This window comes from Camellia sinensis, chromosome 9 (genome assembly GCF_055761805.1).
Source record: "Camellia sinensis isolate YWXY chromosome 9, ASM5576180v1, whole genome shotgun sequence".
NCBI classification, from domain to species: Eukaryota; Viridiplantae; Streptophyta; class Magnoliopsida; order Ericales; family Theaceae; genus Camellia; species Camellia sinensis.
In genome coordinates, this window is record NC_138969.1 from 139,068,553 (window position 1) to 139,094,507 (window position 25,955).

General features: G+C 34.6%; 1 protein-coding gene across 1 annotated transcript; it reads right to left on the bottom strand.

The window, feature by feature from the left end:
- Positions 1-12,514: 12,514 nt before the first annotated feature.
- LOC114312830 (beta-amyrin 16-alpha-hydroxylase CYP87D16) lies at positions 12,515-20,066 on the bottom strand. The gene is made up of 9 exons (XM_028259113.2): positions 19,683-20,066; positions 19,205-19,535; positions 16,264-16,413; positions 15,932-16,180; positions 15,706-15,795; positions 15,527-15,605; positions 13,509-13,615; positions 13,161-13,288; positions 12,515-12,824 (listed from the first exon to the last, which is right to left on the bottom strand). Exons 1-9 carry the CDS (start codon positions 19,880-19,882, stop codon positions 12,731-12,733), a joined length of 1,428 nt encoding a protein of 475 aa, XP_028114914.2. The 5' UTR covers positions 19,883-20,066; the 3' UTR covers positions 12,515-12,730.
- Between the last annotated feature and the right edge of the window lie 5,889 nt (positions 20,067-25,955).

Here is a 25,955-nt window from a genome sequence, read left to right on the forward strand (position 1 = left end):
GAACTCGGAATCGTCTTCGGATTGGCTTGGAGTAGGGAAAAATGGCAAGGAAAGGTCACCAGCATTCTTGAGTGGGGAGTCCTCGGGGACATCAAGCTTTTTGAGGGTAGCCATCCAACCAAGGGTAAAACCCTTATTGCATGCCTACCTCACTTGCTTTTTGTAGTCCTCCTTGACGTCGGCCACCCCCTCAGCATACGCGTTCTCATCGGCCGCTTTGATCTTGGCTACTTTTGTGGCCAAGGTAGCCCGGAGCTCGGCTTGAGCCTTAGTAGTTTTTATCTGGTCCTCATTCTTCTCGGCTTCAAGGACCTTCTTAATGGCTTCTGCAGCGTCTACTTTTTCCTCGGCCACATCCTGAGCTTTTATGGCAGCCTCGGCCTAATCTGACAAGGTTTTCATTTTGCCCTCAGCCTTCTTCAAAGCCTTCTGCAAGCTAGCAGCCTCTTTTGTTTTATTCGCCAACTCCTTCTTGATGGAAAAGGCTTGCATCGCAAAAGAGTGGCCATACTGGATCGCCTAGGTGAAATGGAGAAAAATGAGTTAATAAAACTCTCTAAGTATGAGGTAACGGAAAGAAAATGAAAAATTACAAAGTGTTAAGGGCTAACTTGGACAGAGCGTTGCAACATCAGAGCAAAGTTCTCATACTCGCTCATCCCAGCGTTGCGCTTGAGATCGTTAGGAAGGAGCAAGGTGGTAGAGAGGGCAACGCCGACATCAATATCATCGGCGCTGTCGCCAACTCTTACCGGCTTGTCCTCGATGATGATTGGGGAGCCCAGGGGGCATTTGGTTTCATGGGCCCCGAGGTTGTGGCCAACTCAGACCTCGGCCTTTTTGATCGAGTTGATTAAGATGGTTCAGCCTTGGCGGGCCTCTTCTCGGCGATAGAGGGGGTCTTCTCACTCTCAGCCAACTTTGAAATATGCAAGGTGTCCTCAGTGTCAATCTAAGTCACCATTGCCTTAGGCTGAGCCTTCTTCAGCCTTTTAGGCTTAGGCTTTGGTTGAGGCTGGGATTGGGCTGGTTAAGCGTAGACGGTGTCAAGGATGTCAGCTAGAAGATCTTCTGCGACTGCTTTCTTGCGGTCCATCTCCGCAGCAATTGTAGTTCAGCGTCGGCGTCAGCGTTGAGATGGTGGGATCTGCTGTGGAGCCGAGGTAGATGGCTGCTCTGCTGGATCAGAGGTTGACCCCTGATCTGGCTGAGATGATGAAGTTGCTAGTGGAGTTGTGGCGGAAGGTGGAGACTTGCTTTTCTGCTTCTTTGGGACGTCAGGAAGTACTGACTTGTAAGTCGGGATGAAGTTGAGCAGTAGAGGAGCTCTCCGCCTATGAACTAGCAGATCCAACAACTTCTTAAGATCCTTACTGGGGAAGAAAGACTTGCGAAAATCCTTTGGTGGCTGTGGAAGAGCTGCACGAAAGAACACAGACATTAGAACATACAGAAAGAATAAAATTTTAATAACTTGAAAAATAAATTTGTGTGATACTTGGTTCTTACCATTACCCACTACAAATATTGTTCGGCTAAGAGGGTATAGGTGAAGGTCCTCATCTGGAGCGAACTCCCAGTTGCCCAAGACAATGAGGTAATCATCCCCGGCCCCCTTGTTGGAGTCTGGGAGGTCAGCAACAAGTTTGTTTTCAATGGACCTCGGTTTAAGGTAGTAGACGTAGCCTTTTTCTAACTTGAGGCCACACATGGTATAGCAATATTGAAGGTCAGCTAAAGTTACCCTACCTTTTTCTCGACGTGCTAAGGCAATTATACCATTGATAACTCGGTAAGAGTTAATGGCAAGCTGCATCGGGTTCAATTTGTAATAATGGAGGACTTCTCGGAAAAGGATGTCTAGTGGAAGCCTAAGTCCACAATCAATGAAGGCGACGATCGGGAAGGGCATAGAGCCAACTGTGGGCATGATAGAATTGTCATCCCCAGCCAACCTAAGGTGAACGTCAGCCGGGATTTCAAACTCTTGCCTAAAGTACTCTAACTTAGTTGGGGTGTCTACCATATGCCTCCACATACCCATAAAGTCGGCTTAAGGGAAGGGTTGATGATTTCAGAAAAGTGTTCTGCGAAGGTTCAGATGACCTCGGCAAAACCTAGACAAATGCTGGGGTAAAGATTTTTTGGGATCTAAAGTGAAATTTGTTTCAGTATTCCCTAAGGTTTGTGAGTTCTACGACAAAACCCAAACCTAGGTCTATGAAAAAAGAGGATTGAAGGCAAGAATCTGGAGAAAACATAGAAGAAAAAGACAAAAACAAAGATTCAGAATCAAGAATGGTGATGCTCCATCAAGAACACTGCAACAGAGTGTGTGTAAGGATGCAAGGCCAAGAATAGTAGCAAAAATCAATAGATATACAAGCAGTGTGTGTATATTCAAAGAATGCATTGGGCAAAAATAGAGCCATAAAATGAACATGCTCAAGTACATGATGGAATCCAAGACACAAATTAACGATCAAAGACATGAGCAAACACGCAAGGGCAGCGTGTACAGCAGTGGAGTTCTTTGAAGTAAAACAAGAAATTTAAATAAGAAGGAACAGTGGCTTACCAGAGGAGCGAAGCCGGTGTTTAGTACGCCGGAGTCAGATAATGGTAGCAATTGGAAAAGGTCAGCGAAAGGTTCACCGGAGGGAAGGAATGAAAGTAGTTGCAGAGCTTGAAGGTTTGAAGCAATGGCGGATTTGGGAGAGTAGAGAGAAAGACTTTGCACGAAGATGATGGTGAAAAAGTGAAAAGACGGAGAGAGAGAGAGAGTTGATTTTGGTCAAACGCGGAGAATGACTGCAAAATACCATCAATACGCCTAGGGCGACGTGCTTGTCAGACGGTGCACCCAAACTCAAGATGACTTAAAGGCGTGTATCAAGTACGATCCAGTGAGGGGAAGATGCATGGCTAAAACGGTTGGGTTGTTGTGCGTAACAGCTCACCCGCATGATGAGTCTCTTGAAGTGGATGGATTAATGAAGCAAAGACCTCGGCTATGAGGATTATCTTGGCTAAATAATTTGAACCAACTTGATTATTTGTTCCAAGGCATTGGACAAAACAAATTACAAGTCTTAGTCATATGGGGCCCCAGGTGGTGACATCGGGAATGAAAGGTAAGGCAAGCTTAGCCGATGTTCTAAAAGGAAGGAATGATATAGGTTCCATCACCTCAAGATGCCGGGGTAATAGAACCTAGGGGTCAGTTATGGGGATATAATTTTTGAATAGCGACACGTGGCCAAGGTAACATCGAAGTAATAGCCGAGGTGCCACGTGTCCTGATCATGACGCCGAGGTAATCTCGGTTAGGCCGAGGTTATCTCCGAAGATACCAGAGTCCGCGATAAGCGGATAAGGGACAAGAGTCCTAGAAATGAGGGAAGGCTTCAGTTTGGATAAAGATAAGACTCTTAGAGAGTTTATTCCAACCCTACTGGGAATCCAATATTAGCAGTAATCCAAAGTCCATTAAAGCTAGGCTTCTATTGGGATTAGGTTTGTGATGATTATAAAAGAGAGACACCCCTATGGGTCTAAGGTATGCTTTTTATGCTCTGTCTAGTGATTTAAGCACTTTTGCTATCTTTGAGAGATAACTAACTTGATCGTCGGAGTGCCCCCGAATGGACGAACCACCGCCGGAAACTCTTCTTTCTGTTGCAGGTCATTCGGGCACAATCTATTCTGCTAGTGTTCTCCAGCTAAGTACTAATTTGGCAATTTGGTCAGAAATCGACTCACACATATATGGATATTTATTTATAACAAAAAAAATAACCAAGAAAGGTAATTCAGGAAATTCCACCTCAATTCTACACTTTTTTCCACCGAGTCAGGGGACCTTCTCCAGGTGATTTTCTCATTTATATGATTCAGAATCTTCTCATTTGAGAACTTTTATATTTCTTTCTCACTGTGTCTAATAATATCCACTGGACTAAAAGTACTTGGAAATTGGAATGCAAATGGATAATAAAGAATTAACATTGACACTCTGTTGTTTCGGCTAAAAACATTTTTCAAAAAACAAGCTTATCTTGTATAAAGACCAGTTCTAATGCCTAGGAATTTGTACTGGTGGTAGCTTATGCATGGTTGAAGTGTGAAAGGGAAGAAAACGAAGATTGTTATGCAGTCCTCTGAGTAGCAAACATCATTGGCCGCAAGGGTACAAGGTTCGGTGTCGAAAATCGCCATGTTCGGCTCAGCCTCCTCACAAGCCAAAATGACTTTGAGTTATTACTGAACCGATTAAGAAAATTGGTCTCCAAGAAAGATGGAGCTAAAATCATGTGAATTGTGAAGAATTAAGATCATGATCAATCATCTGTTGATTGTAAAACAAAATAATTTTTTCAAGTCATTTTATATTATTGTTGTTGACAGCCTAAGAAAAGGGTCATGTCTATTGACCATTTTTTCAAAACAATGTTCATCTCTAATCTCATGCTGGTACCAAAAATTAGAGGTCTCTTTGTATAATAATCTCCTTTGCTTCCAAATATAAAGGATGCTCAGGTCTATTCGGTGTGTATTCATCCTTTTGCTTTCAAATATAAAAAGCGCTCAGGCCTATTTCGTGTGTATTCATTCTTAAGTACCAACGAATTTAAGTACCAACGAATTCGGAGCACTTGTAATGAGTGAGGACCAAACCCAAACGGTTCCAAAGCAATTTCTTAAGACTGATTCAACTCATATAACAATTTAAGAAATAACAGGATAGATTTAACAACCGAGATGATAATCTGATCAAATCATTTTCAAATTAAGGAGATCATTTGTATGGAGCAATTAAGCAATAATGAAACAGGCAATATGCATTTACAGAATGCTATGTGTTAAAAGTGTCTTATGTCTTAATGCCAAAGGTATACAACTAATGTCATGTTCTTTCATTCTATATGATGTGCTATAATAAGTATATAAAACTGTATAGTAGTAGAAAACAGTGAGGCTATTCGATTCTCACCATAATAGTACGTGGACAAAATGGTGATGCACTCAGTTGGTTGAAATAAAACAATAATCAGTTTAGTGCAGAAAATGGTGTGATCAAATCAAAAAATCCTAGATAATAATTTATAAATATAGGAACTTAGAGCACAATGAGATATCAAAAGTATAGGTTGCTCTCAAAGAAAACTCAACTAAAACAAGAACAGGCTATATAGTAGGCTACACAAGAGAGCATGAACAGATGAAATAACAGTCACAGATGTTGGGTTAGAAGCCAATCCATTTTGCTGCAAGCAGCAAATCTAAATTCTAATCAAACCTGTCCAGGTAAGAAAAACCATGGATCTATAGGATCAGATGATTACACCGTAAATTATATAAAAAAATGAAAAAAAAACACCACCCAAAGGAGTGTTAGGCTCCTTGGTAGAACACAAGAAGTGCAGGCCTCCAGTTCCACATGAATCGGACATGCATCTCAACATAACGCAGGAGGTAAGAGCAAATATAGTTTGTTTTTGACTCCTTTATATAGTTTGTTTTTGACTCCTTCGTGGTATGAGTTTTGCTCAGTATAGTACTGTTATAGATTGTATCCTGTGATATGAAGGAAGATCAAGAATAGAGTACAGCCAATATCAATGAGGTACAAGTTTGAAGATATAAGCAAAAATGAAAGGATTACTCAGAATTATCCCTTCTCATTCTTCATAATGTAGTCTCAATTCAAGGACATAATCCTAACTTCTCTTTTCCAGTGACACAAACCAACCAAAATCTGTACACCTTTTAACTTTTTACGAAAATATATGTAGAAAAATAGAAAGGTTATGTGACCCAAAAAAATATAAAAAGATAAAAAAAAGTGTGCTTATATAGCACACCCCAAACAAACTCCTAATCACACAAGAAACACTAGAGATTAGTAGATGTAAAAGTAAATAAATAAAATAAAACAAAGGTTTCATAGCTTGATTACAGAGGAGGGCCCGTAACCATAATTATATAAAAATACTCTCACATTAAAGGTAATTGTCAGAATGAGATATTTATCCAAGTGGACATTATGATGAAATTTTGTCACTCCGATGAAGCACACCTACATTAGAAGAGTTCAAACTTTGGATGAATGTAACCAAATTTTTGAACATGTTATGAGAGCTGATTGTTAGGTGGTCTCGCGAACCAAATCTCCACCTCACGATTGTTTCTCTTGTTGTCTAAATACATATCCATCTATTGTCAATTGATTTTGGGTTGAATGTCTCCAAAAGTTTACGGTCACACGATGCCATTAGAGAGAGGCAACGAATCATGCTAAGGGAGCAGATAGTAAGCAGCACAAACTCTGTTAGTATGGTAGTAGAATAAAGGTTCTATCCTATTTTGTGATTTTTTAAATGATTGATATTTAATTCTATCAAAGTTGAAGGTATGATAATCATTTTATTTTCCAACTCTCAAAGTCTCACCTTATCACTCTAATAAAAATCACTCTTGAACAAAATCCTTAAAATCTGTCTATTTCTTTATCTGCAAACTTATTTGGTAACAGCTCTAATGCAGTAATTAATCACTGTGTATGCTTTTACACCTGGTAAATGAGGCTCAATCGCCAAATCTAAGCCTAATCAATCACTATATATAAATATATAAGAACAGGAAGAAGTCAAAGAAGAAAGAATGAAATGTATGAATAAACCAAAATGGAGTAAAGTGCGATTTAAAATATATATATATATATATATAAAGCACTTGGACATATGCTAAAAGCAGAACAAGGGTTGATTAGCCTACCACACAATTGCTTCATAAATTTCCCTGCTGTAGTTGGTCATGGAAACAATGCAAACAAATATATAATCTGACTACCACTAATCTCTGCAATATTTTAACCGCCACTAACCTGGCACCAAAGCCTGTACACAGTGCACATGTGGATTCAACTCACTGAATTGTTGAAATTATGAATTCATGCTTCTACTCGATTCCTATTGATATGTGAACTAATGGTAGAATTGACAAATGACATTGGACTTAGTTATTGTGAACATAATAGTAGCTAATGAATGCCCCTGAGACTTATATGAATGTGCCAAATTACCCATGATATGGAAAATTTGGGGTGACTTTTGTGCATTGGCGGGGTTGATCCTTCGTACCGAACTTCGACAATCGAATATGAACTGTTATGTATGATAATTTGAACTGAGAATGAATGGACATGAGATATGAGAACATACTATGATTGATTGTGATAGGGGATTTGTGATCAGGTTATGCTGCTTCGGATATTGGCCTACGCTATGGGAATAAATGAAGTATGTGTTTAATGAAAATGATTGCTACCGTGTTACTATACTTGGGAATTGTTGTCATGGAACTTGTTGTCAGGAAACTATTGTTGCTACGGTATGATCTTAATTGATACTTGATTTGTTTTAAACTTTTGCATAACTGAATCGAAACATTGAAATGAATAATCGAAAACCGTAGGGTTGTTTTCCTTTTATGATGATACTTCTGGGTAACTGTAATGAATTGTTGCATCGCATATCGGATTGACCTGTGAACAGTTAAATGGCTGAGCAATGAATTGAATGTCTATGAGGAAACGAATAAGGATATGCGACTAAGATTTCTAATTCCGACTTATGCCAGGGCAATAAGTTTGGAGGACCAAACTTCCTAAGGTGGGAAGAATGTAACGGCACCAAAATGCATGTCACAATTATCTTTATTTAATTATGCGATAATACGAATAAATTTGAAAATATCAGATGAGGCTACAACTTCGGGACTGAAATTGACAACCATAATGGGTGCAGAAACCGAAATTGGATACATGGATATGCTAACGGGAATTTTTAGAGTCATTTGGGACGTTTAATTGAAAACTGATTTCGTCTGATTCACTAATTTTAATATGTTAGAATTAAATAATTGAATAGGAATTAGAGCTTAATACACATTAGTATAATTTAATTTTATGTAATTAAGATTATAAGACGATGAGATGAATTTAATTTGAGTGAATTTAATTCCAATTAGGTAATATAATATTAAAGCCTAAACTATGTATAATCAAAAGAACTAGTGTGTTGCCATAAATTAAATATAGACTAAGAGAGAGAGTGCTTGGTTGCCTTAGTCATCTTTTTTTCACATACTCACATACCCGCGTAGAGAGAGAGAGAATGAGAGGAAGAGTGAGTTGTGCTCATAGAAGAGAAATTGGAAAGAAAGAAGAAGAGGAACCTTAAGAAAGCTGAAAATTTCGGTCTTGAAGCATCAATTAAGGTAAGAAATTATTCCAAATTCTTGATATTGAAGCTCTATTACACATCATCTTCCAAGATATGAGTTTAAATGAATTGAATTTGTCCTTAAATAAGAGATTTGCTCATGTAATTAAGAGCTTAGGACATGCATGTTTGCAAATGGGTAGAATTGTTCAAATTAACTCCTAATCTTTACATGCATGTCATATTTTTGATTCTATACTTGGTCTCCTACATGATTCATGGAGTTTAAGGAGAAATTAAGCATGGATTAGAGCTTGGGTTCAAGAAAATGGATGTTTCATGAAATTGAGTTTCAAAAATAGAAAAATGGGTTTAATTTGATATTTAGTGCTTTATAAGAATTCAATTAAAATTTTGATTTAGGTTCATAAAATTAGATGTAGTCAAATTAAGCCTCAATTGAGAATTAATTAAATTCAATTGAAATTGAGTTAGGCTCAAGATTATGGAAATAAATGTGAAGATTAATTATTTGGGCCTTGATTTGCTTGAAAATGGAGTTGAAATTGCAAAATGAGCATATTTATGAGTTTCTGATTTAGTAATTTAAACATGACTGAATAATTGTAATTTAATGTGCATGAGCCTAATTTAGGCTTAATTGTGTAATTAGTGAACTTAATAAGGATTGGTTTATGATTAGATTATTTATATTTAATTAGTTTGGTTAATACATGGCTAAACATGTTTTAATTAGAGATTAAAGGAAATTAATAATCTAATTAATTCTTAATTCTAGTCATCCATTTTTAAAAGCTTAAGTGAACTAAATATTTTTAAGATGATTGTGTATCGTGCTATGCATATTTGTGATTGTAGGTCACGAGTCGAGGACTGCTTGACCAACCATTTTGAAAGCCCACTGTGAGTAACGTTATTGTAAAGATATGTTCATATGAATTATGTTCCAAATGTGATTTGATAAGATATGATTTCTGAAATGATATTTGTTTACGTAAACGAATGTCCTATGTTTGAAATCTATTATGACATCTATAGATAGTCCCAAGTCATGGGGGACGGCATGTTAATACAAGTCTATGACATATATGTGATTACGAGATCTCGTTAGCCACTTCATTACGGTGATATGTGTTTAATCGGAATCCGAAACTAATTACTCTAGTCGGAAGACGATATGTGATATGTTTTGTGAGATGTACTATTATGTTATGTTATGTTCTAATATGAGACTGATATGAATGATCATGTCTTGATTTGTTTTACGAATATAATATATTTGGAATTCGTTCAGTAACCATTTTACTTTAATGTTATTTACTGGATTTTAGCTCACTGTTTATATATATATAGGCGAACATTCTGGGGTCAAGTCTAGAAGGGGTCTCTAGCCGAGCTACCCTTTTGAAGCCTACCGTGTTGTTTTGAGTGCCTCCGAGCTGGGGCTAGGCCTGGAAGGCCGTTGTCAAGCTTTTGATCGTGAAATAAACTTTTATTATGTGCATATGTTACATATAATGGTTCCAACGTATCAACCTCCTGCACTTTTTGTAATTCTGCTGTTGAATCTGCCAGCCATGTTTTGCTACATTGTCCTTTCTCTTGGTCCATTTGGTCTGCTGTGCTATCTGATTGGGGAATCCTTTGGTGCATCCCATACTCTGTAGCCGAATTACTTACCTGGTGGATGAGTAGGAAGTTTAGGGGCTTTACTTCCAAAGTTTGGAGGTCCATCCCATTGGTTGTTCTTTGGTCTCTTTGGAAGCATAGAAACGAGTGTGTATTTTCTAATGCTCACCCTAATCCAGTGGAACTGTGGGACCTAATCAAAGTCAGGTTGGCTTATTGGCTAAAGGCCTCTATCAAAGATTTCCCCCTTTCAGTCTCAGATTTTGTCTGCAACTGGAGGAACATCAGGAGCTTCACCTGAATAATAGGCTTTTCAACTGTTACATTCAGCTTTCAAAGCTCCAGCAGTGGTGATTTCTGCAGATTCTGAGTTTAAATTCCAACTGGTAGTGTGTGCTTTACTTCAGTACTGCCTTGACTTTAGGCTGCAGGGGGTAGTTCTTCAGCTCTGTTGGCTCAGTCAGAATTAAGCTGCAAGTTGCAGGGTGCTGTCTTGCTCTGGTATGGACTGTTTTGGACTGGTTCTGGACTGTTAAGCTGCAGGTTGTAGAGCTTCTCAGTAATGGTACAGTGGCATGGAGGTTGCAGGGTTGTAGAGCTTCAGCTCAGATGGCTCAGTCAGAATTAAGTTGCAGGTTGCAGGGTTGCTTAGTTCTTCAGCTCTGTTGTTTTGTTTTTGTTCTGGTTTGGACTGTTTTGGCCAGGAGCATATATGGGGTCTGCTATGTGGGGAAGTTATTTTGCATATCTGTGGCATGGAGAATTGTTTTGCAGAATTGTATTGCATATCTGCTAGCAGAACTGTTTTGCATATCTGGACAGTCATGCTCATCTGTGGCATGCCTCTGGCTGCTATGCTGATTGAAGTTATTTTGCTTAAGTGCTGTATGCTGCAGGATTGTTTTCTTCTTGTTTTTTTTGTTGGTTTCTCACCAACTGGAGGTTGGAGCTTCAATTAGCTCTAACCTCCTCTTTATTGATGTTCTGTATCTCTTTTACATACTTACATCAATAAAGATTTTCTTTGCCGATCAAAAAAAAATATGTTACATATAAGATGATAAGTTATAAGTTATGTATTAAATGAGGGTAAATTAACGTTTTTGCATGTAAATATGTGTTCATATAGATGCACAGATCATTGGACTATTGGTGTTTTTGTATATTGCTTCCGCTAGTCCCGATTATTTATGATTGTACAGGAAGGCCTTTGGTAATCTCAGATTACTGGCCGGTTACGACGCCAAACGTATAGGGGCGGGTTTGGGTCGCAACAATAACTTACCTAAATAATAATAATTCAAAACAAATAGAAACCACAAATAAATCAATTTTTTTAAATAAAAAAAAAAAGAGTAGAAACCCACAACTCCATCTTAAATAAATTGAAAAAAATAAAATAAAATAAAATAAAAACCATACAAAAATAAAAAAAGATAAGAATTTAGATATGGATCTCAAAAAAATATGACAATATCTAAATTTGAATTATAATTTAGTGATATAATTATCTATTTTTTTGATATATGTCTATAAAAAAATTTAAATCACTTAATGGGATAAATTAATCAATTTTCAAGTCTTATTTAAAGAATAATTTGATTAGTCTTTCCAACTCCTAGACTTCGCAGACACTGGCAGAATAGCTAACAGATTGGGTTAGGTGAGGTCTAAGTTGTTGGAGGTAACATTTTCTCACTCCATAAATTTATTTATTTTTTAATTTTACTTTTTTTTCCGGTGTGGCTCTCTTTTTCTGTTGTTGGTTTCGGTTTTAGTGAAATTTATGTGTTTGTTTACAAGTTTGCATGGTGGAGAAGAATTATTGGTGATTATGGTTGTAATCGAAGAGAATTAATTCAATTATACATTTCAACCAACCACATACTCAAACTTTGACTATTTTAAGATGTTATTTCATTATAATTCCAATTAAAAGAATTTTTAACCCTTAATATTTTTTTTATCAAATTATAATTTGATAAAAATTTAAAAAGTTGAAACCTTGAAAATTATTGTTTTTTCCATCAAAATTGGTGAAAAGAAAAAAAAAATTGGGATAAGAATGAAAGTTTTTTTAAAAATTGGTAAAACTTTAATAAAAAAGTTAAAGTAATTCATATTAAATCAAAATTTTCATTCAATATTAAAATCAAATTACATAAAAAAAAATTAAAAGAAAATGATGAAAACCTTCTTATTCTTAAAGACTAGAAATCCATGTGTATTATATTCGTATTGTATTTTTAGTTGTGAAATTGAAATATAAAAAAAATATGTAACTTAAATTATTAGATTAATAATAGAAACATCATATCATTTATTGTTAAATATCACTTCACTTCACATTTAATAATAAAATTGTATATTTGTCTTAATTATAACTTCTAAATTTGTGTATTGTCATAATGATTGTGCTACATACACCAATTAGTGTATACATTTAATCTCATTTAATCATAATAAGAAGAGGTATGTCATAACTCATTTAATCCAGTTTTACTTTTTTTAATACAAATTATCAAAATTGCACTAAATAGATTTATATATATCTTTTTTAATTTTTTAAAGTAATAATTTAAAAAGTCATAAATATAAAAGTTTTAACTTATAAATTTCATATATATCACAAGACAAAATATTAAATTATTCCAAGATAATTCTAATTATTATTTTTTTTTAAATTTATAAAGTCACGTGCATAGCACGGGTTACTACTAGTACATAAACAAACATAAGTTCTCTCCAGCTCGTTGCTAGCCATCATAGTTTTTATAAACTTTTACACAGACACGGATACAAACACCATATAAGAAAAATAAATACTGCATTTGAATACTGGTGGTGCTCCATAATCATGCATGTCTCTTAGAGACCTTGATATACATGCCATCTTGAAATTGTAACATAGGTGTTCGGGCTACATCTCCTCCCTTAATTTTCGTCCACCTATCAGAATAAAAAATAGAAATGAAAAAAACATTAAGACTTTTTTTAAATGAAAAAATAAAAAAATAAAAATAATTGTAAAACTCTTATTAAGATGTTATCTTAATTTTCAGATTCATCCTTCCTTTTTTCCTTGTGAAAGTAATCCACTGATATAAATTCATCATGAAGACATATGCTCTTAACTAAATGCATGCTAAGAATTGAATTTTATTATTTTTTTTCATTTTCTTCATTTTGGGTCATATTTGTCACTATAATTGAAACAACATCAACCATGAAATGTGAAACAAATTTTAAAAGGACATTAGTAGTAGTAGTAGTAGTAGCACATACTTGTATTCACTGACTAAAACATGTAGGAAGGTGGCAAAAAATGCCTTGGCCAACTCTGCACCTGCGCATTGTCTTATCCCGCCACCAAAAGGCATAAAATTCTTTGATGCGGTTTGCGGATCAATGTCCTATTTTCATCAATGAATCAAAGATTGGGTCATATATATAATGTTTTTATGTCTCAATGCACTATCAATAATATTAGATTATGTGAGAATTTTAGGACACTAAAATTTCAACACATGATCTAATGAATGAAAATGCATATTGGGACAATAGATCTATGACCAACAGTATTATATCATTAATTATTTGTTTTATGAGAGAGAGAAAGAAAATAAAATTAACCTTCCAACGTCTCGGATTGAATGCAAGTGGATCCTTAAATACGTTGGGATTTAGTTGAAGAGCACAAGTGACAATCATAATGGCCCAACCTGCTGGAATTGTATAACCTGGAGATTGGAATTAGACAATTGTTATTAAACTCTGAGATGATTTAAGTTTGAGATGTGCAGCCCCAAGCATCGTGTCACAAATTATTTAATAGGTCGGAATTATAAAACATGTGGTGTTCTTTCCTAATAGGAGACGAAGGAATACATGACCATTTGACAAAGGGAACCACACAGCGAGTAGCTCCTCTCAATAGTTCATTTTCTCCACAATTCTCAAGGATTCATTTTATGGTTTTTGTAGGGCCTCACGATGGTGATCCGAACCATTTATTTCATAAGTCTCGAAGAGAAAAACATATATACAAAAGATCAACTTGATTGAAAATCAATATATACACTAACTAATTGTGTTTTGTTTTATGAAATTGATAGTAAATATTATTTTAAACCAAAACGGTTTATTTTATAAAATAAAATATGATAGTTTGTATGATTATCGATATTCAATTAAGCTAATTTTTTACATATATATTCTTCTCTTCTAGGTCTATGAGATAAACACTTTAGATTATCGTGGTTAGGAGTCATCAATGGGCCTGGCCGGACTTACCTAACCCGCAACTATAGTGTCCAAATTCCATATTTTAATGGATTTTTCGAGTTTTGACCAATCAATGGGCTGGTATGGGCCGAGTCTATTTAAAAAATTAAAATCACGTCCCACCCATAAGCCAAAATCTTACGGGCCAAAACCAAACCAAGCCGGGCTACTCATTCACTTATACTATTAATTTCTACACATTTTTCATTCACATATCCTTAATATTTTCATTAGTTATTTTTCTTATTTACTTTCCAACATAATTCAAGTATTTTGATTTCTTTTTTTTTTTCTTTTTTTTTTTAACATCCCATATAGTAATAAAAAAAAAATTTAAAAATCAAGTAACATATTATACCTACAAGTGGAGGGGCAAAATCGAGAGAGAGAGAGAGAGAGAGAGAGAGAAAGGAAAAAAAAAAAAAAAAACATGAGAACAAAAAAATAAATATATAAATAATCAAACTAAACATTAGACCAAAAAAACTCAAACTAAATATTAGACTTATCCATGCGGGCTCTTACAGGCTAAGTTTATGAGCAAACTTACGTTACAAACTTTTGTCTAAAATCCGAAATCATCTTTTATGAGTTGGGATGGGATGAACACTCAAGTGAGCTGGGACAGACCATGGGACGGGTTGGTCAGGTTGGGTAATATCGAATTTTTTTAATCACAAGCCATTTGGAAACCCTTAAACGTGGTGGAACACCACCAAACCCACAAAGTAGAGTCTAGAAAGTTGTCGAGGAAATGAAGTCTTGAGAGGAGCTACTCTTCCACAACACAAAGCCCGTTTATTTTGAGAGATAGAGGAGGGGATTGAATTAGGATAAATGTGGAACCCATTATAAAGGTGTTTGTTTGCAAAATAGGAAAGAGGATTCACAATCCCTTAGGACTATGAGAGGTCTTAGAGGAAGGGATTAACAAAGACCTCTAAGGGTTGGATTTCAAAACTAGTGAGGGGATTAGTCTGACAAAAAAACAAAAAAAGCCTATTTTGCCCATATTATGTGTTGTTTATTTGTGTGGGCCTTTTTTGTTTGTGTGTGGGGGGGTATTATGTCATTATATATATATATACTAAAATAATATTAGACAAAAAAATATTTTTAAAATATGATTTTTTGATATTAAAATATATCAAAAACACCCAAGAAGAGTGTTTATGGTATTTTATATAGTTAATCCTCTTACTAAAATATATGACAAACAAATACAATTTTTTTTAATTCCCTCACTAACAATCCCCCACACTAATAGTGTCATCTCTAACAATCTCATCCAACCTAATTCTGAAAACATAGGAGCCCATAGATCATGAATTTACTTAGATGCAAACATTTATTTAGTAATTTATTACCATTATAATTGATATCTTTCAGTGTTCTTCTTAGTATCCCAGGAGAAACATTTCCCAATCTCAGCACTTCATTGATAACCTGCAATTTTGGCATACCAACACAAAATAATGACGCAATGTGCCAATTAATTTCCAAAAGAGAATATACATATATACATGGTTTAGAGTGTGAAACTCACATGCATGGTAACCGTCATGGATTTATATTCATCCCATGTCAGTGGAGATTCCTTGTTCTCTCTGTTTTTGAGAAGAATGTCATGCTCCGCCTAAAATAATAATCAATATTAATTATAATACAAAGAATTGAATGAAATATATATAGATAGATAGATAGTAATTAAATTAGATTAGAGAAAAATATTAGAGTGAACAATGTTGATTGTTGATTTCAATATTACATACCACTAGATCCTCCACCACCCAAGGGTGTTCTGCAAATAACTTAAAAGACAGTGTTATGGCCGGGGATATGGACACAACGGTAGCAAACAAAGTTGCAACGGTGATCGATAAGATGAAATTCTCTGTCAAGAAGAAGTCAGTGTTCAAGTCTTTGACTGCATGATCAAGGAAGTCCCCTTTCTTTTCCTCTGGACAAGCTATTCTCTCCTTTAACTTTGCCCTTATTATGCTTTCTAACTTGTCCTTATCCTACAATCAAAAATCATAATCAAAATCAAATAAATTTTTGAGAAGGTAGAGTTTCCCTTTCTGTTTTCTAGTGTTATTATTACCTTCATACATTTGTAGAATCTAGTACCAGGGATGTTCAATGGAAAGGACATAAGACCTTGCACGAATCCAGCAATGGTGTCCGTCATAACATCAGATGACTTTTCAAAATCATGACCAAACAGATTTTTTGCAGCAAAAACTGCAACCATCTACAAAATCCATGACAACAAATTTATTCATTAACTAACATGCCAATAGCTTCAGAATTTATATGTGAATTAGCTTGATCCTAATAATAATAATAATAATAATAATAATAATAATAATAATAATAATAATAATAAGGAGACAAATTAAAAAAAAAAGAAAGTAAAAAAAAGAAAATAAAAGTCAGGGTTTAACACTTATAATAAAATAAACTCTAAATTTTTAATTTTGTCAATTTATACTTTGATTTTTTGATTTGGTTTCAACTTAAAAAATCAGTGTATTTATGTGAATTAAAATTGACAAGGAAAATGACATTTTAGTCATTAAATTCAATGAAAAATAATATTTTAGACAATTAATGTACACCTACATTGAGTTTAATAAATACCTTTTTTTTTTTTTGGTGAAAAAAGAAAAAGAAAAAAACACTACAATATTTTTTAAACTATCCGTTTACTTAACGAAAATAGTCTAATAGTTTAAATTGAAAATAAATATAAAAAAAAAATTTAAGGCTTAAATTTATTAAATTAAAAACTTAAAATTATTTTGTTACAAAAGTTAAATTCTGATTTTTCTTTCCTATTTTTTCTTCAATAAATATGTTACCATCCAAAATAGAGACATGATCATGAATTTTAAAAACCTGTATATTAGGACCCTATCTACATTTTACAAAAATTGTTTAACATCACAAAAAAGGCAAACTACAATTTGAAAATAATCTTTACAAACATAATTATTAAAAGAAGTTTTTGAAACTTTATTTTGTTGCAAAAAATATTTAAGAACCAATTCTATTGTATAGTCAGTAAAAAGTCATTCCGAAAAGTTTGAAAATGGCTTTTAATGACAAAATTTAAAAAACGTCACTAATAAATGCACTTTTGGAGACAATAATTTGGTCTCAAAAGAGTTTTCTTTTTTAGGCAAAAATTTTGATTCCAAAGGGATAATAATGCGTTATTAATGTCCAATTTAAGAAGTAATTTTGTTTCTAAATTTTTATCTCTAAAAACTTAATTTTTTTATAGTGGGTAGATCTAATCCCTCATGAGCCCTACCGCGGAAAAAAAAAAAAAAAAAAAAAGGAGTAAAAACTAACACTCTGTTTGTTTCAGTGAGATTCACATACTTCAGAAAAAGAAAGAAAGAAAAGCCAAGTGGTGACTATCACTCCATTTGTTTCGATAAAAAAATGTTTCGATAAAAAAATGTTTTCCCATTTTTTTAATATTTCATACAATGAAAAATGAAAATGAGAAACATTTTTTTGTTCTAAAAACAAGCTTTCAAACCAAAGTTTTACAATCCCACAACTACCACAACAGTGACCACCGTTACTACTATGAACACCACCATCACCTCCACCTCCCGACCACCATCGCCATAGCCATCACTTTTACCACTCCAACACCACCACCACCCACTTCAAACCCCCTTTACCACCAAGCACGGGAGGGGGTGTCCTGCCTAGCAAAAAGTTTCAAGATCCATGTAAATATATACAAGGTCTACAGTGTTTATGTATATTATTTGTACTTGCCCAACACCCCCCCCCCCCCTCAAAAAAAAAAATCCCTATATTCTACTTTATATCATATAACCAACTATTATTCAAATGTTGGTCTCTTTATTTTCAGTGTTCTAACATTAATCTATCCATTTTAAAAATAAAAAATAAAAATTTCTTCTTGTTCACTGGTTAGGGGTTTGTTATGTAGTGTACACACTTTGTTGATATATTTTGTATTTTGAAGAGTTCGTTTAAGACAATTAAAGAAAATGAACCTAAATTTGCAAGTACATAACGAGTTATAAAACAAGAAAATTTTATATTGTAGTCAAGATTCACTAATTATTTCAGTTTTTATAGACAAAAATATATACTGAACAAATATTCAATAAAAATATGTATACGGTTTACGACCATCATCACCATCACCTTTACCTCAATTCTTAATTAGTAAAGTACAGAACTTAGTTTATGGGAAACAATTTATGGGAACTTAGTCACAGAACACTACATTGTCACCCATGAGTAGTTTTGTTACGTTTTTCTTCTCCAATTTTTAAATGAGAAATCCATGCGACTTAAGAAAAGTAAAAGCTTCAGCATACCAAAGTTGAGAAATCCCTTCAGCATACCAAATTCAACTTTCGTTTTGTAGATAGTTGCTTATTTTGAGAAATAAGTTAAAAATTATTTTTTTATTTTTTTTTTATTTTTTGAAAAAACATATAAAAAATAGAGAAATAATGTAACTCAAAAAAGTCAAAAAGTCAAAAAAAATTCTTTATCTCTTTGCCAAAAGAGACCAATATAGTTCTATGCACTTTCCTATATAATTTTTTATTTTAGATTTAAAAAAATGAGAAATTAACTTCTTCTTTTTTTCGGTAAAGGAAATTTTTATTGATGAAAACATACAAGACATGATAAATAATATCAATAAAAATGAGTTTGGAGCTATCACAAAGCTCCAAACGCCAGTTGGTGAGGAACCAACAAACCAAAGAGCAAAAGATGCTACCACAACATCAAACTTAGATGAAAAATACACAAAAAAACCGGAGATTAGCAGCAGAGACTAACAGGTAATCAAACTTGAAGACAACAACACAAACACAAACACAAAACAGCAGAACAACACCAAAGTCCAGAAATTAACTTGACACATAAAGAGAAGTAAAAATTTCAATACACCAAGTCCAGCCTTGTGTATATAGAAATACGACCTTTACTTTATATACAATCTATATATAATAATAGTATGAAGAGATACATACATTAGCAACTTCTTTTTTGGCATCAATGGTTCCTTGGGTAGACCAGCGGTGGATGTTAGTGCGAACGGTGGTTTCAATTTCAGAAAGCAACTTAGTCCGGAGGCTGTCAACACCAAAGAGAGTCAAGAAGGTGCCTCTGATATACTTGTGAATGCAACCAACAGCGTTAGGCCTGGCTTCACCTTCTAGCCGGAATACCTTCTGGAATGTGTCCAAATACCACAGCTCTACTTCCTTCCCTTCTTGTTGAAACAAGTAATTGTTCAGCTTCGGATCTGCTGTTATCACCATTGGCCTTCCCACCAAGTTTGTTGAAAACACTCTCCCATACCTGTTTTGTTTGTTTGTGTCCAAGTACAAATTTACAACAACCATCATAAATAATAATATATTCAAACAAAATACTACTAAATAAATAAAACAACAAAACAAATTAGTATTTAGTACACATAAAAGCTTATTTATTACTGTATTGTACTTTTCAATTCTCTTCTTAATGAAGGGATGGATATCTAAGGAGTGGTTGGGAATAAGAAGTTGAAGTGTCTCTCCAATGAATGGGAGACCCATAGATCCTGGAGGCAGAACTCCATTGGACTTTGGGTTCCTCCACTTGTAAAGCCACTGACTTATCAATATGGTAACCACAGCTACTACACACAACCCAACTTGCCACATTTCTTACACTCACTGTTTGCTGAGAGAGAGTGTGTGTGTGTGTGTGTTTCTGTGAAGAACTCGAATAGCCAGTATGCCTTTCTCGGTGCAGATAAATAATTGTTTACATACTGGGGAAGCTTGGTCAGATATATATAGAGAAAAAAGTGCCCCTTTTTTTTTTTTTGAGGACCTCTACGATCTCAAAATGATCACACCACTCATGATGTGACATATAGATCAGTGAGAGAATCAAACAAAAATAATTATTTACATACTTTAAAGATAAGTGGAAAAGCTGATAAATTATTGTTTAATACCATTTAAATATTTTATCAAAAGTTTTCATTCCTATGTATCTTTTCATGTGGCATGATGATTTGCAAGTCAGTGATAAAATGAGGGGAAAAAAATAAACTTCTCTTCAGTCCAAATTAGATTGAAGGGTACAGCTAGGTTTTTGTATGCCTATTACGGAATTCGTATCGATAATCTGAACTGTTCAATGTGTAGGTGTCGTTAAGCATTTCATTCCTACAAAAAATCACATTGATCGAATATCGATAGTCATTTGATCAGATCACATTTGTGTCAATAGAATGTATGATTTGGAAAATAAATTATACAAATTTGATCTGATCAAGTGGCTATCGATATCCGATCAATATGATTTTTTGCATGGATGAAATCCTCGACGAATTCTACACATTGAACGATTCAGATTATCGATACGGACTTTGTGGTAGGCCCCCGAAGGCCCAACAGCACCCTCTAATTGGCTATCCCAACTAGAGAGAACATCTCCCAAAAAAAAAAAAAAAACACTGTAGAGGTAATGTTATGAGTGTGTACTGTACAAACGACACCATTCAATATTGGAGGAGTCATAATTTTTTTTTTTTTTAAATATTGAGTTATAAACAAACATCGCATAAGGTATAACATTGTACTTATGAATCATAACCAAAATAATATCATAACTAAACATCTCAATAAGTTATAACTATTATAATCAAAAATACAAAAGTTATAAGTAAAGGTGTGTATGTATACCATATATTTTTCTAAACAATAGATATAATATTTTTTGTGTAATTCTAACACATACGAAGAACTTGTATTAAGCACAAAAAAAGACTTGTACTATACATAAAATTTACACCACTATGAAAATATAAATATTTTATTAATATTCCATTAATTTGTAATTTTCCCATATTTTTAAAGTTCATCCAAAAATACATGAATGGATACTTTAATGAAGGGGAAACTATACTTCTGAGTGATTTTTCTTAAATTACTAATTGATTAAAAAAGTTTATCACTTCATATCACACTTTCATAATCGTGAATTTTATTATTAATTTATAAATATATATTTTCAAATATACAATGACATAGAATATCACCTTTAGGCTTCGTTTTGGCAGCAGAGTTGGGCTATTTTAGCCACAAAAAGATAAAATAGGCTTTTTAGTTGAATAAAACAAAACATCACATCCAACCAACTAGGCCTAACCTAGTTGGCCACAATGCCGTCCTTTGGGCTTAGTCCCAAGGAGGTCATGGGTTCAATTCCCCTTAGCGGGTTGAATTAAGGAGTGCAAACACTTTGGTGCTTTGCCAAGGGTGAGGAGATTTTCTCTCATAGGTGCTAATCTAACAATTAATAACTAATATTTGCTGATAAAAAAAAAAAGAAAAGACAAAACATCACATCCAACCCATAATCATTACATTGTTTCTCTCACAAAAAGTCAAACAAGCCAAAAAAATCCTTTCCAAACAAGACTTTTTAGCCCCATGCTAAAATAGTAAAAAAACTAAAAAATCAAAAAGCCAACCCACTTGCCAAACGAACCAACATTAGCCCTTCAAATTTCAATTTTATCAATTTCATCCCTAAAATTTTGAATGTAAGTCAAATTGGTCCAATTTTAAACAACCATTTAGATCATTAACGAAACAATGATAAATTTTAATTATTGTTCCTAAACTATATGTTTTGTACAATTTGGTCCCTCAAGTTTTAATTTGTCAATTTCATCCATTAGCGTTGTATTATATTTCGGATGTGCAAGTGCACATCATATGCAGTTTATGCAAAAAGCATAACTTCTCTCACCAAAAGTTTAATTTTTCCTACAATGTGCAAGTACACATTGTAACCTCTCCCTTATATTTCATCTTTATCATCAATGTTTTAGGACTAACTTGACATAATTAAAATCTTGAGCACCAAACTAATATGAAATGAAACACATATTCTAGGAAGTGTTTTTTTTATTATGTTCAAAATAGTAAGCTCGATTCACCACCGATCATCTCTTACCATCTAGAGAGATCAGGAGAATTCATGAACCTTCATTACTATTCGAATGGAGGTTGAAAAAAACAAAGTTGAAGAGCAGTCTCTGGAATGAAGATTGAAGAAACTCTTGGACTAAGGAGTTCAATTTCAATTTGATTAGTTGCTGCTTGATTTTTTTATTTTATTTTTTTTTCGTTTGTTCAGATTGTTTGTTTACATTGTGAGATTAGTCTATATATGGATTAAGTGGTTAGTTATTTGATAAGATTGTGGAAGAATAAAGAAAATAAGAGAGAGAGAGAGAGAGAGAGAGAGAGAGAGAGAGAGAGAGAGATTTGTAATATATGCACTTTTTTTTAACAAAAAAAATTAAAAATTGAGTGAATTTAAATTGAGTTTGGTTTAGTGTTAATTCTCTCTTTGTGAATCACAACAAGTGATGTACACCCCACTCTCACTAACAAGTGGTATCAGAGCTAAGAAGGTCAAGAATTACAGAATTTCTACAAAATAGAGGAAGAATAGAGCAATTTTTCAAAATTGCCTAGAAATCAAAGTTGTCGAAATCGACTTTTGATCATACTAGTGTGTAGGTCTCATCGAGACGATCATTCTGGGGAAAAAAACAAAACAAAACAAAACAAAAAAAAAAAAAAAAACCCCACGTAAGAAATGGAGCTATACAAGCCTGTCAAAGTTTCCTAGAAAAGTCAACTTTGTCGGAGAAGACAACCGTTGCTGACGACATCATTGTCGATTGCTAACGTCATCATCGTCAAAGCAACTAAGCCGAACCACAAGCTAAACCGAGCTGCTGACATCATGCTAACGTCAGCTTGACGTACGCAAACTGAAGATTCTATCTGGTACTTCACGGCACACATTTTTCAGCAGACTTGAACTGTCAAATCTATTTTGGCTAAAACTAAGCCATCGGGAGTCCAACTACAATGATCCAATAGTGTTTTCCAACTATTTTGAACATTCCAGACGCATCTGTATGGTCAAATTTTGCAAATTAGTTATCAAAATTTGAGGATATTTTTTTTGAAGATTGAAGTCAACCAATGGCCGAAGAAAGCGCACAAGCGCTCATTCCAAAGCTTACGGAGGATAACTATGACAATTGGTGCATTCAAATGAGAGCACTACTAGGTGCTCGAGACGTCATGGAGATTGTGGAAGATGGATATGTAGAACCCACCTCAAAAGAAGAAAAATGTGTCTTGCCCGAAGCAGAAAAAACAACTTTTCGAGCCGAACGAAAGAAGGATTGCAAAAAAAAATCCATCATGTATCGAGGTCTTGATGCATCCATATTCGAGATCATCGCCTCCTCCAAAATAGCGAAAAAAATTTGGGAAACTCTCCATATGACTCATAAAGGTACTGATAAAGTTAAAAGGATTTGCCTCCAAACTTTATGAGGTGAATTTGAATATCTATGCATGAAGTCTTTAGAATCTATTTCTGAATACTATTCAAGAGTAATGGTGGTTGCAAACCAATTAAAGCTTAATGGAGAAGCCCTTACTGATATGAGAATATCCAAGAAAATTTTGTGATCCTCAGATCCAAAATTTGATTATATTGTTGTTGCTCTCGAATAAACCAAAGCTCTTAAGATTGTGTCCGTAAAAGAACTTGTGGATTCACTACAAGCCCATGAGCAGAAAGTGATGAGAAGAAATGAAGACAAAGGATTGGAACAAGCCTTACAGTCAAAGTTGTCCCTCACCGGAGAGAGATCCGAGCAAGGCGGTGTAGACACCCCATTTTTGTTAAGCCTACTAAATCAACTCAGCCACAGTTACAGATGCCTCAGCCACAGTTACAGATGCACACCTCTTCAGCTCAAACCACACATCAGCCACAAGCTAAGCAGAAGCAGTTGTTACAAAAGTAGTTATGCAGTCCATGTGTTGCAGTTGTAACTAACTCTCTAATTCTGTTAGACTGTTAGAGATTCTAGAATATTGTATTAGATCTATATATATATATAGATACTATCTTGTGTAAATAAATGTATGAAAAAGAGCTATCAATAGAAGACTCTGTTTCTTTTATTCTATGATTTCATAACTTTCCACATGGTATCAGAGCTTGAATCTCTTGCGAGTTAAATCCTCACTTGTGTTCATCTTCCGCATTTTCTTCAATGGCTTCAATTCTATCTTTCTCTTCTAATTTCCAATCTGTCTTCCTTTATCACTGTTAAACTTGATGCTTCAAATTTTCTGATTTGGAAAAATCAAACACAGAATATTCTGAAAGCTACTGATTTACTTGGATTTGTTGATGGTACTTCTCCCTGTCCATCTGTCACAATCAAAGATGTTTCTGGATCAGAGGTTGATAATCCTGCCTATGTCCAATGGAAACTTGTAGATGTACATCTTCTTAGTTGCATAACTGCAACACTATCACCTGCAATTTATTCCACCGTGCTTCATCTTCATAATTGTTCTGAGGTTTGGAGTGCGCTGCATAAAAGGTTTACTGCACTATCTCGATCTCATGTGCATCAACTCAAGAACAAACTGAACAATGTTACCAAGAACACTGATTCCATGGAGATCTATCTCACAAAAATCAAAGAGTTAGTTAGTCAGTTAGCTCTTGCCTCTGCGTTCATTGATGATGAAGATCTTGTACTTCTAGTCTTGAATGGTCTTCCGGAAGAATATGATGCATTTAAGACCACAATTAGAGCTCGTTCAGAATCTATTTCAATGGATGAACTGAGTTCTTTGCTTCTTTCTGAAGCCATACATATTGAGTCTAAACACCACAAGGATCACACTGAGCCTACTGTGGCCTTCTCTTCTGTTCGAGGTACCTATCGAGGCTCTGGATCTCGCGGCAGATATACTAGAGGAGGACGAGGAGGCTGTTCATATACATCAATTGGATCTCATACACATCAGAATCAGAATCCGAATTCCTCTGGTTCTTTCTATTCATCCAGTTATCCTAAGCATCCTGGACGTGGTAATTTTCGCGGCCGCGATCGATCTGGTTCTTTTCTGACCTGTCAAATTTGTGGTGGCCACAGTCACGCAGCTTTAGATTGCTGGTATCGGATGGATCCACAGTTTCAGTCTACCACTTCTACACAACACAATACCACACAGAACAATGCAAAGGCCTATGTTGCTTCATCTCATACTACTTCTTCCTCCACAGCTCCTTGGTATCTCGATTCTGCAGCTACTGAACACATCACACCTGATTTGAATAATCTTAGTTCTTCTCTTCCTTATCATGGATCTGATCACATAACCATTGGTGATGGTAATACAGTGCCTATTCATCACACTGGTAATGGATTACTTCCTACACCTCACTTTTCTTTCAAATTGCACAATGTTTTACATACTCCTTCTATTTTGTCTAATCTTGTCTCTGTTCACAAATTAGCCAGAGATAATAATTGTTCCATTACTTTTGATGATTCTACATTTATGATTCAGGACAAGGCTTCGAAGAAAGTTCTTCATCAAGGTTCTAATATAAATGGACTATACCATTTTCATCCATCTCTTTCTCCTGCTGCAATCTCATCACTTATGTTGCATGCACATCTCAGCTCTTATCATGCTGCTGCACCTGTTTCTACTTCTATTTGGCATAATAGATTAGGCCATCCATCTGCTATAAAGATGCATCATCTCATACCTTACTTGTCTGTTACTAAGTTTGATAATAAGTCTACTCCTTCTGATTGTACTGACTGCTGTGTAGCTAAGAGTCATAAGCTCCCTTTTCATTTGTCTAATTCCA

What these genes read in the sequence shown, in the direction of transcription:
- LOC114312830 (XM_028259113.2), bottom strand. Translation starts at nt 19,882, where the DNA reads ATGTGGCAAGTTGGGTTGTGTGTAGTAGCTGTGGTTACCATATTGATA. An exon ending in CCAAAAAAGAAGTTGCTAAT is followed by an intron (nt 16,414 to 19,204) that starts GTATGTATCTCT and finishes TGGATTTTGTAG; the next exon opens with ATGGTTGCAGTTTTTGCTGC. An exon ending in CCATGACGGTTACCATGCAT is followed by an intron (nt 15,606 to 15,705) that starts GTGAGTTTCACA and finishes CCAAAATTGCAG; the next exon opens with GTTATCAATGAAGTGCTGAG.